The sequence below is a fragment of the Dendrobates tinctorius genome, unplaced genomic scaffold (assembly GCF_039654945.1).
Source record: "Dendrobates tinctorius isolate UK_male_01 unplaced genomic scaffold, ASM3965494v1 ptg000062l, whole genome shotgun sequence".
In the NCBI taxonomy this organism is placed as follows: Eukaryota; Metazoa; Chordata; class Amphibia; order Anura; family Dendrobatidae; genus Dendrobates; species Dendrobates tinctorius.
This window is the reverse complement of record NW_027361730.1, coordinates 1,397,228-1,411,528: the sequence shown is the minus strand read 5'-3', so window position 1 is coordinate 1,411,528 and position 14,301 is coordinate 1,397,228. Positions and strand designations below refer to the sequence as shown.

The window sequence follows — 14,301 nt, the reverse complement described above, 5'->3', positions numbered from 1 at the left end:
TGAGAACTTTCCCACAGCGTTCGCTGCCAACACCACACCCATGCCTGCCTATTTACTGTGATTTGGAGATCCCTGACATATAGATGATTTATGATGCTTTCAGTATAAGTATGTTAGGAAGGTGCCCCAGTTAATTATTTACAAGGATTTTTTTTATTTACAGTTGAAACTAGAAGTTTACATACAATATAGAAAAGATACATATGCATGTTTTTCTCAATAACTGACATGAAATCAGAATAAACCTTTCCTGTTTTAGGTCAATTAGGATTACCATAATTAATAATATTTGACAAATGCTAAAATTATGAGAGAGAATGTTTTAAGGCATATTTATTACTTACTGCAAAGACAAAAGTTTGCATACACTAACATTACTATGCCTTTAACCAATTCTGGACTGCCCATGTGATGATATCATGTGTTTGGAAGCTTCTGTTTTTTTGGCAACATCTTTGTTAATTAGAGACACACTTGTAGATGTATTTTAATACACACCTGAAATGCACTGCTTCTTTGTGTAGCATCATGGGAAAGTCTCAAGAAATCAGCCAAGATATCAGGAAGAGAATTGCGGACTTGCACAAGTCTGGTTCATCCTTGGGTACAATTTCAAGATACCTGAAGGTGCCCTGTTCCTCTGTACAAATAATTATATGCATGTACAAACAAGATGGGAATGTCCAGCCATCATACTGCTCAGGAAGGAGACGGGTTCTGTGTCCCAGAAATGAACGTGCTTTGGTCTGATATGTGCATTCAACCCAAGGACAAAATCAAAAGACCTTGTGAAGATGATGGTGGTAGCTGATAAGATTGTGTCAATATCCACAGTGAAACGAGTACTGTGTCGACATGGTCTATAAAACCACTCTGCCAGGCAGAAGCTATTTCTCGAAAAGAAACATAAAAAAAACAGATTAATGTTTGCAAATGCACACATGAACAAAGACCTTAATTTTTGGAGACATGTCCTGTGGTCTGATGAAACTAAAATTGAACTTTTTGGTCATAATGGCAATTGTTACATTTGGAGGAAAAAGGGAAAAGTTTGAAAACCTAAGAACACCATCCAGACTGTGAAACAAATGGGTAGCAGCATCATGTTGTGGGGTTGTTTTGCTGTAGGAGGGACTGGTGCACTTCGCAAAATAGATAGCATCATGAGAAAAGAAGAGAATGTGACAATACTGAAGGAACATCTCAAGACATCAGCCAGGAAGTTAAAGCTTGTGCGGAAATGGGTCTTCCAAATGGACAATGACCCGAAGCATACTGCCAAAATGGTAACAAAGTGGCCTAAGGATAACTAAGTCAATGTTTTGGAGTGGGCATCACAAAGCCCTGATCTCAATCCTATTGAAAAATTATGGGCAAAGCTGTAAAGGCAGGTGCGATCAAGGCGTCCTACAAACTTAGAATAGTTGCACTAGTTTTGTCAGGAGGAATGGGCCCTAATTCCGACCATCTATTGTGAGAAGCTTGTGGAAGGATATCCCAAACGATTGACCCAAGTCATTCAGTTTAAGGGCAATGGTACCAAATACTAATGAAATATATGTAAACTTTTGACTTTGCAGTAATTAATAAAAATGCTTTAAAACAATCTCTCCTTATACTTCCATTTGGCAAATATTAATAATTATGGTTATCCTAATTGACCTAAAATGGGAAAGGTAAATTCTGATTTCATATCAAATATTCAGAAAAACATACATATGTGTCTTTTATACAGTGTATGTAAACTTCTAGTTTCAACTGTATATAGAAAATCATGAAGCTCATAATGATACCACTTTGAGAAGGAGCTAGTAATGTCATGAATGGGTATGCTATTTAGCAGCTCGGGATATTTGTGGTGGAATGACTGGATATATCTCAGCATTGTCACATGCCTTATGCACTTCCTTATCTCTTTTAATATAGGAATATTTGGATTTCTGGCATTTGGTTTTGTGCTCATTACATTTAGCTGTCATTTTTATGACTTCTTCAATCAAGCCGAGTGGGAACGGAGCTTCCGTGAATATGTCCTGTAAGTATCGAAATTGGCTAGTCAATTCACAATATATTTGGGATTTTGCCACTTTATAGGTGACATCATATGACATCCATTAAGGCAACTTTTCACCTGTTTATATGTATATTTTTCAGATGTGAAGCCAATGTGACCATTGCTGCTCAGACCAATAAGCCAATTCCAGAGTGTGAAATAAAGAACAGGCCCAGCCTCCTTGTAGAGAAGATTAACCTTTTTGCCATGTTTGGAACTGGCATATCTATGAGTACATGGGTGTGGACCAAAGCCACAATAATTATTTGGAAGAGAGCCTGGTGCAGGTGAGATTATAAGTTTACTGAAACACACTCAGATTTCAATTTCTCATATTTTCAAATTGATGTGAAGGTAAGATTGGCCATGGGCTCAAAAATTAATTTTAAAGCACCACACCAGCAGGGTTTTTTATTTCAACACTGGAGTGGTGCCATTAATGTAAGTTCTCTTACCTTAGTAATATACTCAACAGCCCCCTGTCTTCCGTTCTTCCTGACACCACTCCAGTCCTGTTGCACCATCTTGTGACCTCAACTTCTGATGGGAAGTCAGAGGTAACGGTCACAAGCTCTCAATGTAGGTCTATGAGAGCCTTGTTCTGGATTCATTCTGGGTTTCACAGACTTACATTGAATTGTGACTTCCTTCCAGATCACCCAGCAAACACTGGAGTGATACGCAGGTCACAACCTCCTGGGGACTGACCAGATCAGCGCTGACAACAGAAGAAGACGGCGGCTGGTAAACATGAGGGTAGAGGCAGGGATCTTAGATTCCAATCCTGGAAAAAATAAAAACCGCTGGAGTGGTGTTTTAAGTGTATCATAACCAGTATGCATATTGCACTTTGCCACCGATGTCTACGAACGCTTACAGGCAAAGCTATGGGGTGATCCTGTTTTATTGCCATTATACATGGTCTGATTCTGGCTCTGTTGCCAATCTCTATACTGAGGTCATACAGCAATTATAAAATGGGTACACATGTAGTGCTGAACACGATGATTTTTAGATATCATTCATCTTTGTTTTTACAAATGTACAAGTTTTTGGGGACGTTTTGCATGCCACAGTTATGTACCCACTATTTTATTTCATCCTTTAAATGTGCACATATGTTTATACTAGAACAGCCTGAATGCATTGTGTAGTCCTTCATTTCACTGGTGGTGCTGCTGCTGAACACACAGATTATATTTGAATGCAGGAGGTGCTTGCTACTGGCTTTTTACTTTAGGGCTCTCATCTAATAAAAAGGAATTGTTCAAAGCAAACAATAATGCATATCAGCATGTCTGCAGACATTACATAAAGCTGTTTATGAATCAGTATAACCACATGTAACGTGTGTAGGTGTTTGGCTGGAATACTTTTGATTTTTATGTCAATGCTTGCCAGGATTTTGGGACGAAGTGATGATGAACCCAAGCGAATCAAGAAAAGTAAGATGATTGCAAAGGCGTTTTCCAAACGGAAGGAGTTACTTAACAACCCTGCGAAGGAGCTCTCCTTTAGTCTGCATACAGTATCCCATGAAGGACCAGTTGGTAAGTACACCATTTACATAGTTTTAGGTAAGTCATTCAGTCAAAAGATCTCAACCTCATCCCTTGGTTAAAGGAATTGTCCACTACTAGGACAACTCCTTCGCAATCTGAGTGTTTGCCCTGGTTAAAATAAAAACACCTAGGTCAGGGTCACACGAGCGATGTTTCTCTCTGCAAGAGAATCAGACCAATCATCATAATGACACTCTGAACAGAGTTTGAGCCGAGTGTTAATTTACTGTGATCCTATTCCCTCACATGAGAGAATCGCAGCACAGGTGTGGAGAAGACGGAGAACTTAATTTCTCCATCTTCACCATTGTCTGAGGCCGCTTATGTCAGACTGCACTGTAGTCCGGTGTTGTACACGCTCCCATAGACCTGAATGGGTGCGCTTGCTGATGTTTGCCTAGCCACTTGCATCATGCTGTGATTTTTTTTTTTTCCTCATGCTTAATTGGCATAGCACTCATCCGAGTTATACGCTTGCATGAGCGTACCTTTTATATTTGACTCCAGTGATGGTGCCGTTTTAGCGGTGTCGGCACTCACGTTCCCAGGGCTCACATGAGGTTGCTACATCCCACGAGCCCTTCCAATCAGAGCTTGCATCACTGTCCCCACCTTCAGACATATAAGTAATCAAGAGGAACTGAGCAACGAGCAACAGCTCTGACTTCCTCTTGATTACTTATTCATCTGAAGGTGGGGACAGTGACGCCAGGGCTGATTAGGCACAGAGCTAACATGATGTAACAACCTCATGTGAGCCCGGAAATGTTAGCAACACACCTCTGGAGCGGCACCAGAGGTGAGTATAAGTGTTTTTAGAAGGGGTGTGTACTAGTAGTGGACAACCCCTTTAAAGATTACATGGAGAGAGAGTAAATTATGTTATGTTAGTATTTATCTCCTTCACCCCCCAACCCCAAGCCTGTTTTCACTTTCACCTTCATGATCAGGGCAAATTTTGTAAATCTGACCAGTGTCCTTTATGTGGTAATAACTTTGCAACGCTTCAACGGATTCCAGTGATAATAATAATAATAATCTTTATTTTTATATAGCGCTAACATATTCTGCAGCGCTTTACAGTTTGCACACATTACCATCACTGTCCCTGATGGGGCTCACAATCTAAACTCCCTATCCACATTTGTCTTTAGAATGTGGGAGGAAACCGGAGTACCCGGAGGAAACCCACGCAAACACGGGGAGAACATACAAACTCCTTGCAGATGTTGTCCTTGGTGGGATACGAACCCAGGACCCCAGCGCTGCAAGGCTGCAGCACTAACCACCGCGCCGCCCAAGCAGTGATACTTAGACAATATTTTTGTGACATTTGTACTTCATGATAGTGGTGAAATTTGTTTGATAACCCTTTAGGTGCTTCACAGTAATTAATGGAAAGTGGAAAAAAAATTAACATTTTTAGTTTTTTACAAAAATGTTTACTTTAGACCCACATTTTTGTATGTTGATAAGGCTAACAGGAGAAAATAGACGCCAAAATGTGTTGTGCAATTTCTCCTTAGCACACCGATACCCCATATATGGGGGAAATCTACTGTTTGAGCACAGGGCTCGGAAGGGAAGAAGCACTGTTTGACTTTTTGAACTTGGCAGGAATTGAGAGCTGACGCCATGTCGCATTTGGGGAGCCCTTGATGTGTCTAAACAGTGGAAACTCTCCACAAGTGACCCCATTTTTTAAACTGGACCCCCAAGAAACTTACCTAGTTGTGTGGTAAGCACCTTGAACCTTCAAGTGCTTTACAGAAATTTATAACATTGAGCTGTGAAAATAAAAAATCAATTTTTTTTCTACAAAAATTTTCATTTAGCTTCAAATTTTTTTATTTTCACAAGGGTAACAGGAGAAAATGGACCCCAAGAATTTGTTTGCAAATTTATTACTGTAGTATATTTTTACTATCCATACTCTAATCCGACTATAGGATGCACGCACGGATGTGGTGCAAAAAGTGGATAAAAAATAGACAGGAACAAAAAAAGTCCCTGCCAAATTGAACACGGGTGCCAATTGGTGATGTGCATTTGATCAGAGGCGCAGCAGGAGTAGGACGCATACACGGCTGTGGTGCAAAGGGAAGGGGGGGTAAACAGTCAGGGTAAAAAAGTCCTGGAAAACAGCAAGCACAAGTGCTGATCAGTGATTTGGGTCACTGATCAGCTCTCAAAAAACTGGCAGAAATCGAGCTATCAAGTACTGATTAGCGCTCAGTGGCAGAAGGGGGGTTGCAGAGGGGGTTACGGAGAGAGGGGGAAAAGTGGTGTAGAAGGGGATTGGGGTGAATTAGGAAAGATCATGAATGGATCAGGAATGTCTTCTTTCTTAAACAGCAGTAACAACACCAGCAGTGATGGCACAGGCTTGAAAAAGTCTTTGGCACCATAAGGCCCAGCACAGCGCGACAGTATGACTGCCCTGCACACTTCGAAAGCTAAAATGAGAAGGCGCAGGGTGCTCATACTGAGGTCAGTGCTGTGCACTCTGATTTGATGCGTTCGGCGTCATTGTCTGATCGCACCAATCAAAGCTGGTCCTGGTGATGCTGTTGTTTCTCCAGCCTATGATCAGAACTGTTACAGCACCAATCTTATTGCTTGAAACACTGAAAACCCTGTGATTGTCTGTTTAGAATTGAACAGCTAATCACAGCGATCGTAGTTGCGGGGGTGTCGAAACTCCCCGTGAAGACGAGCACAGGTACCCTGTTGTTAGAAACAGCAGGCACCTTAATGTGATCACTGTGCGTATTTTAGCCATGACGTACCCAGTATTTCCAAGGTCGGTAGGAATTTAGCAAATATGACGTACTGGGTAAGTCCAAGGTCAGGAAGGGGGTTAAAAAAAGGGAAAAAAAAATGGCATATGGCCCCAAAAATGTTCTACAGTTTAGCAAATGAGAAATGTGTAGTCATTACCAGCTAAAAAGTTGGTTAACTGTCTGGTCTTGAAGGGAAGCCATTATCAGAAAATGTGTTTAAATCAAATATCTGATTTTTGTGTTAAATATCTATTTTTTTTTATTTTTGCCATGCAATAAAAAATTGAAATCTTGCAACCTTCACACTGGGGCTTTTTTAAACTAACATCCTGCTTTTTTTTTCTTTATTCCTCAGCTGGTTTGAACTTTGATATCAATGAGCCATCAGCTGACATGTCTTCTGCATGGGCACAGCATGTCACAAAGATGGTGGCTAGAAGAGGAGCCATTTTACCACAGGACGTGTCCGTAACTCCAGTGGCAACGCCAGGTAACAAACAACTCTCCCTTGTTCTAGTTTTTTTTTTTTAATAATTGCTGTTTTGTAGCCCCTACATGTGCCAGAAAGATGGATAACTTTCCAGAATTATTATGGTCTAGATTTTTGGGGCCTATTTTAAATCATCGTTCACTTTTAATCTTAGTCTTATCGTCGTGCTTTAAGGGCCCCGTCACACATATCGACTCTCCAGCGATCCCGACAACGATATCAACTTGTCAGGATCGCTGGTGAGTCGCTACATGATCGCTGGTGAGCTGTCAAACAGACAGCTTCACCAGCGATCAGCACCAGCGACGCCGAGCGCCCGGCATCACTGTGTACGTTAGATACCAGCGCGCTTATGCAGGGAGCTGGTAACTAAGGTACACATAGGGTTTCTAAGCAGCGTGCGTCAATTAGAAACCAGATGTGTACCTTGGATACCAGCTCCCTGCATCAGCGAGCTGGTAATTAAGGTAAACAGAGGGTTTCTAAACACAGCGCGCTGCTTAGAAACCCTGCGTTTACCTTAGTTACCAGCTGATCGCTGGTCTCCCGCCTGTCACACATAGCGATGCGTGCTGGCCAGCGGGAGATCAACGATCAAATAAATGTCCAGGGATTTCCAACAACGATCAGCGATACCGGCAGGGGGGCCGGTCGCTGATAGCTGTCACACACAGCGATCTCGCTGGTGAGATCGCTGTTGCGTCACAAAACTTGTGACTATGTGTGACGGGGGCTTAAGCCAGATAAACCAAGTAAAGACCTGCCCACCGATCACCCCGAAGCACAAACAGTCTGTCTCCCTCAGTCCCTATGATGAGGGACATGTTTTTGCTTCGGGGGGCCTGTGGATGGGTCTTTCCTTGGTTTTTCTGGCTTAGAATAGGAAGATAAGACTCTGCCTACAGTCCCGCCCGGAAAACGGGTACCGTATATCACTTTTCTTTATGTGAATCATACTTTTTAGTATATCCATCCATAAAAGATTTTTTCATCCTTCTTAAAGTGATTTAAAACATTTGGTCTTTTTAGTACCTCCTGAAGAGAGAGAAAACATGTGGCTGGTAGACGGAGATAATACTTATGGCCTAGAAAAGAAGACTAAAAAGAAGAAAAGGAGAAGGAAGAAGGAGATCAGACCGGTAGAGGAAACAAGGGGCATGGACAGCTATCCACCTCGGACATCAACTGCTGTGCCACGTCTTCCAAAGCTTCCTGTTAAACCTGGTCTAGTGACTAGGTCTAGAGAACCTCAAGAAATTGAAGAGGTTCTTCCAGGATCATACAGAGAGTTCAGGAGATGGCCTCCTCTACAGGGTAGTCTATATCATGTTGAGAACATAGATGATCACCATGGATATAGAAGATATGCTCACACTAATTTAATGTCTCATCCCTATTCTGTTGATGAGTTTCCCCTTCCTGAGCACAGTAATGTTCATTTCATCCCTCAACCAAAGCGTGATGGAACATTTCAGTATTCAAATGGTATTCCCCACCCATGTAATATGGGGAATGGGCACCATACTGACAGACCTCACACTAGAAAAGCAGGGATTCCCCCAATGCATTCCAGGGCAAACTTGATGGACGCAGAGCTAATGGATACAGACTCTGATTTCTAGGCACTAGTAGACATGTTACAAAAACTTTTGCTGAAGTACAATAATTTAGACTGGATATTAGTTGCAGGCTGGGCCTTTTATATCCTTTTGGGCCAATTGACAATTGATGGAGATGTCATGAGGGTTGAACCAGAATATTTTTGAAAAGCTTTTCATCTAAAGCTGTGAACATGAGACGGTCTGGGATGACAGGGATTAGACATCAGGACAATGTGGACAGATTCCTTTTTACTGTTCATTCACAAAGCAGCTATGCAGTGCACTCTTCTACTTACTTTTATGGGTTATCTGATGGAAGATGTTCTGCAGGAGGATTATTTATTATGTTCAGTGCAAGTATATTGTTGCCCCAAGTGGAATGGAATTTCTTGAGAAATATACAAAAAGGGCAAGCTGAAATCTGATACTAGTGTCTGACTGGAGAAGGTATACACTAGACAAGCTTCTTATCTGGAAGTAGCCTTTGGAATACAGAATATTACAAAAAATGAGTAAGGAGTGCAGAAGGAACAGTCATACCCATGCCCTGGTGCCTGAGTAGGGCCTAAAACTCATCGGCCACATAGGACAACACCAGTATTATAAAGGTCATGTGATTGGTGAGAGACCTTATTAAAGATTTTACACTGAGACCCAGAATCCTTAAGCACCTCTCCTGCTCAAAGTATATTTAGCATTTTTTCTAGATCCCATGTGCCTTTCAGAGCAGTTAAGACATCGGCCAATTTCATTTCATCAATAATTTCAGATATGTGAAAAGGACAACCAAGAAGCAACTTGAACAAAATGGGGCTCAACATAAATTTGTGGAGTTGAAGCCCACCTTAGTATATTTCTTTAGAGGTAGACTGAAATTAAAGAGATGTTGTATATTTATTAAACTTTTCCTTGGAGCTGGAAAAATTTAAAAGGGTTATCAGATTTATTTATTTTTTTCAAAACTGCTATACGGTTTGGAAGTAACAAGCAGTACAAGACATATTTACCGGAAATGTTTATGATCATAAACAGGTATGGCGGTGTAGTTTAGCAATATATTCTTTCATTTATGTTCCACCGTACTACACGTTTTATATACCATCATAAAATATGGAAAGTCGTAAAGTATTTTCTTTTATAATACTTTATAATTAAGTAAGTCCCAAAGTGACTACTTGATTGCAGGTGTCTTTTATTCATTCTATATGGCCCAATATGAAGAAGGCTCGTCCAAAGCAGATGGCTCACAAGGAGCAGGAGCTATGGTGGGCTTTGATGGCAGAATCACTTGCCTCTTTATTTATGTCTCAGTGATGCCATTCTTCTTTTGTAAATTAATAAGTTAAATTCTTAGGCATTTTTGTAAATCGAGAAATACTTACAAACCTTAACCCTTCTACATCAACAACTGACAAGTTACTCGGCATTGTACAGTACTGTGACTGCTCCATTATCTTTATAGGTCGGGTTAGTTTACTTTCCTATGGAAAATAAATATTGACCACCAATATCTGCTTATATTCCTTCCTATTATCAAAGCATGATATTGTTCTGCTGTAAAACATTTTTATCTCCTTGCTTTTTAGTTTTTATATATTTTGTTACATACAGATATTATCCCTTTTAAAAAATACAAAAAGTCCTGTAAAATCACAGAAAATCATCCTTACAGTGTAATTACTTAATTTATATCAATTTGTTTTATTTTTTTTTAGAATGCATTTCTTTAAGACAAAAGTCTGAAGAAGGAAGACATAGAAGGCTGCATAAGAAATGCTGTGTATAGTTAAATTAGTGACAAAATGTACAATTGGTGGAGAAAGATTGAACGTGATCGACCTAGGTCATTTTTTTAACCTATATAATTATGTAATTATGTGCTTGTGGTAAACTTTAAGCCTCTATACATGAGGGCAGCTGCCAGACTCTTCTGGCGGAGGCTTAATTCAGGAAGAACGAAAGGATCCTTCTCTTCTCTGGCATCATCTGTCTGGAAAGTCTCAGGAAACCACCATACATAATAGACTGTTGGACAATTTCACCAAAATTGCTGAGTTCAGCCTACATTAGTCTAATGTGTATGGGGGCCTTTAGACGGCTTTCCGCACTAGTGACACTTTGTTCCACTGGTAATAATGAAAACTCGTTTTAAATCTTCATTTGCACTTTTGCCGGAAAATACCTTTTGTATTTGTACTTAGATTTGCAATAAACCACAAGTAGCCAGATAAATGTATGTTAAAAAATATATAGCCAAGGTTTCAGGTAAAATTTTATATAATATATATTTTAGAAGTTTCCCTTTTGTCTACGAAATTCTAGCCTTTTCATCTAATCTAACACCCCCTTACCTACTGGAAATGTCCATGTGTGCCACCTAGGCTGGATTTAAGAAGTTTGATCAGGTGTTTAGAAGGCCTAATGAACATTCAGACACAATATTCAATCTGAAGCAGAAAATTCTAAAAAGAGTTTACAGAGTCACAAAAATAAAACTAGAAGAATGTGACCATACGGAAAGTGTTAGGGCCGATTCATCAAAGCTTTTATGCTGCAAAAGTTGCATAAAAGTTTTAAAAAGAGTCTCAAAATTGTTTGCACAACACGGAGTTGCACAAAAATGTTGCTGCTTTTGGCGTTTTCACATCTCTTTTGATCAGCTTCGTTAGGGAGTACATGGCATGGGTGGGTCCACCTGCAGCCAAATACATTAAATTTGCCAGTGTTTTTGATGCCAGAAATGCTACGGAGTAGGATTTTTAGACAGTGCATGAAAGCACGTGCCACTTTTGAAGATGCACCAAATTTATTAAGTGGCGTTAAGTCCTCTTTAACAAGTTTGGCTCCCTGTATTTTGTTGAGACAGGTGTAGGGCTATGCCAGTCTTGATGAATCGGTCCCTCTATATTTAATCGTAGCATAGAACAAGTATGCTTATACCATGATAGTTTTGAATGGTACAAATCAAGGCAAAAAATTTGTCCAACCTTTATACAAAAGTCAAAGACACATTAAACCTGAAGTATTCTCTGGTGGGTGTAGGTGATTGTCGCGGTTCTAGTAATTGACAAGTTACTTTTTTCCGTTAAGAAAACTCAGACACATAACGGAAACTAGATAGAACTCCCTTCCGCTTCCATGTGCATCCGAATAAATAAAGAAATAAATGAAGTATTTTGGTCTCCCTTTTATATGTCTTGAAAATCTTTTGTAAGATTACAATATTTTTACATGCAAAACACAATAAGCTGTTACCTAAATATTTTTGTATCTTTATACTTGTAAATATAAATAAATAAAATATGCCAAGTTTTTGTATTTTGGACTGTTTATGGGATGGATATATCTCCTTTAAGAATTGTGTCCGTACTGTTATGCTGTAACTCATTAAAAAGTTACTCCCTCTAAAATACCAAAAACAAACAAAAACCCACTTGTTAAAAATTCTGCTCAGCTATTTTAGTAAACTGTTGTAGGTGAGAGTAACTATGGCCATACTTTTAGGTTCTGCTTTCCAGATTCCTAAATGTTACCTCTATTTTTGTAGTAAAAGGAGAACATTTGATTTGTCACTGCACAAGGAGCCATCACACTTCCACTATTATACTAGAGGACAGAGTTCATTGTTTTCTTTTTTCATTGAAAAAGTTGATAATTTATAAATAGCTCTATTAAAATTTCCATTTATTTATCCAGATGCTTTCCTTTTTTTTAATATGCAAAACGTTCTAACTGATCCCTTGGCTAAAATTTTGAGCATATAAAAGTCATTGGTTGAAAATTAAAAACGCAAGTGCCAGGTTTGCATAGTCTATATGTATGTATTTGTTATGTTTTATCTGGATCTCTCCAAGTTTGCAAAATAGTCAGTCCAGAAAACAGATAAAATACAAATGAGAAATAGACAATTCAGAACACAACACGGTGTAGTGTCAGTGTCCTTGCATGCCTCTACTCCCTCCCACTTGGAAAGGACGCCAACTTACCACCCCAAACACTCCTCCGCGTCCCCTGCTCCCGCTCCCTAGGGTCTCTGCAGGCCTGGCAGATCCCCCAGCAGGGTGCTTAAAGAGACAGCCTGCACTCTGCTGAAATGTCCTCAGCCAATAGCTGGGAGACACTTACTACTTAAGGCACCGCCACCTGTTGGGAGGTGCCTGAGTAACGTTAGTGCAACGTTATTTAATACTTGCCAGCCTGCTGTTAGGTCTCCTTGTCCACTTTGTCTGATTCTGATCCTGTTTCTGTCTAACCTGTATCCCACCCTTACACCTGACCTGTCTGCTATCCAGAAGATGCACATTCTGAACCTGTGCCAGTGGTCACCCTGTCTGCTATTCAGAAGACACACAGTGTGTACCAGTACCAGTGGCCAATTTGTCTGCTATCCAGAAGCCACACAGTGTGTACCAGTGGCTGTCCTGTTTACTATCCTGAGGCCACACAGTCTGAACCCATGCCAGTGGCCACCCTGTCTATTCAGAAGATGCACAATCTGTACCAGTATCACTTCATGAGACACGGAACCACAGTCTGTGTGTACATCAATGGGGGCCAAAGGATAGTTCTTGGCATCTCCATGGATACACCTTACCCCCAACCCCTTCCCTTAATCACGGAGTGTAACCCTGTCCTACCTGGCTTTGTTACACTTGATTGACAGTACTTATGCGAATGCTGATTGAACTCTGCATATCTGCAGTGATATTGCAGAGGTCCAGCCACGTTTGGTGTCTATATGTGCTCTCATCACAAGCTCCTGTCTACAGTACAGTACCAAGTGGCGTCTAGGAAGGAGAACGCACACTGACACTAGGTATAGCTGGCATTCTGCCGTGTCACTGTGGACGTACAGAGCAACTTATTGAGTTCAGGCAGTGGTTGCTGAGTGCTGTCAATCAAGATATGACAAAGTGCTCATTATGTAGATTGAGGGGAAGTAAATGTGCACTGAACTCTTGGCCATATCAAGCATGCACCAAGACCCCATCATTTGTTTATGATTTTATTTTTCTGGTATCTCCTATAAAAATCATACATGTAGTATGGATTTTAGTGCCTTAGATAAGTTCCTTACATACCTGTATAAATGGTTTATTTAGTGATTTGAATCCTTTATAATTCCGCACTCACTCCAGTGTACCACCAGTCAATTTTCTTGCAGGGATAATCTCACGTACTGTACATCCACATGAGCACATGAAATGTGTATATTTGTTATATTTTATTATCTGCATCTGTGCAAAATTTCAAAATATAGTCAATCCAGAAAAGATTAGCTGTAACTGTTGCGTATATGTATGGCATGTTGATGCAATTGCATGCAGCACAAATGGACCCCTTATTTTCCTTGAAATGCAGCAGATAGTTCCTCCTGGTTAAACTTTCTTATATTTTCATGTATGGTAAGGACTTGTGTGTGATCTAAGACTCCCGAACAAATCAGCCTGCATGATTCTGGGTTCCTCCTTTTCTTGAATGTTCATGGCACTTCGAATAGATTTAAGGGCAATCTTAGTATTTTCTGCTGAACAGTAAGATTTCTTATAATCATCAGTTGGCACTCGTATCGTTCCTTCATGTTGCTCTGAAGAAGATTTAAAAATGAAGGCACACAGCATGAATTTTCATTCCTTAAGTCTTGAATTCTGAATGGCTCATACTGTCTAATGTTAAGTGAACATAGTATGACTGTGTTATTTGGCATTATATGGTACTTCTTAAAAAGACGATGTCAAAAGAATATAATGCACAGGGTACAATCCTTACCAAGACAGAACATAAAGGCTTTCAGCAAGTGAAGAATTGGAAA

At 40.1% G+C, this 14,301-nt stretch overlaps 1 protein-coding gene across 1 annotated transcript in view; it reads left to right on the top strand.

Moving 5' to 3' along the window:
- The window catches only part of SMO (smoothened, frizzled class receptor), a 69,435-nt gene extending 57,637 nt beyond the window's left edge, over positions 1-11,798 (top strand). The window contains exons 8-12 of the mRNA XM_073579204.1: positions 1,927-2,035; positions 2,155-2,340; positions 3,455-3,603; positions 6,754-6,888; positions 7,918-11,798. Of these exons, the coding sequence (XP_073435305.1) occupies positions 1,927-2,035; positions 2,155-2,340; positions 3,455-3,603; positions 6,754-6,888; positions 7,918-8,510 (1,172 nt within the window). The 3' untranslated portion in view covers positions 8,511-11,798. The remainder of the gene's footprint in view (positions 1-1,926; positions 2,036-2,154; positions 2,341-3,454; positions 3,604-6,753; positions 6,889-7,917) is intronic.
- The last annotated feature ends 2,503 nt before the right edge of the window (positions 11,799-14,301 follow it).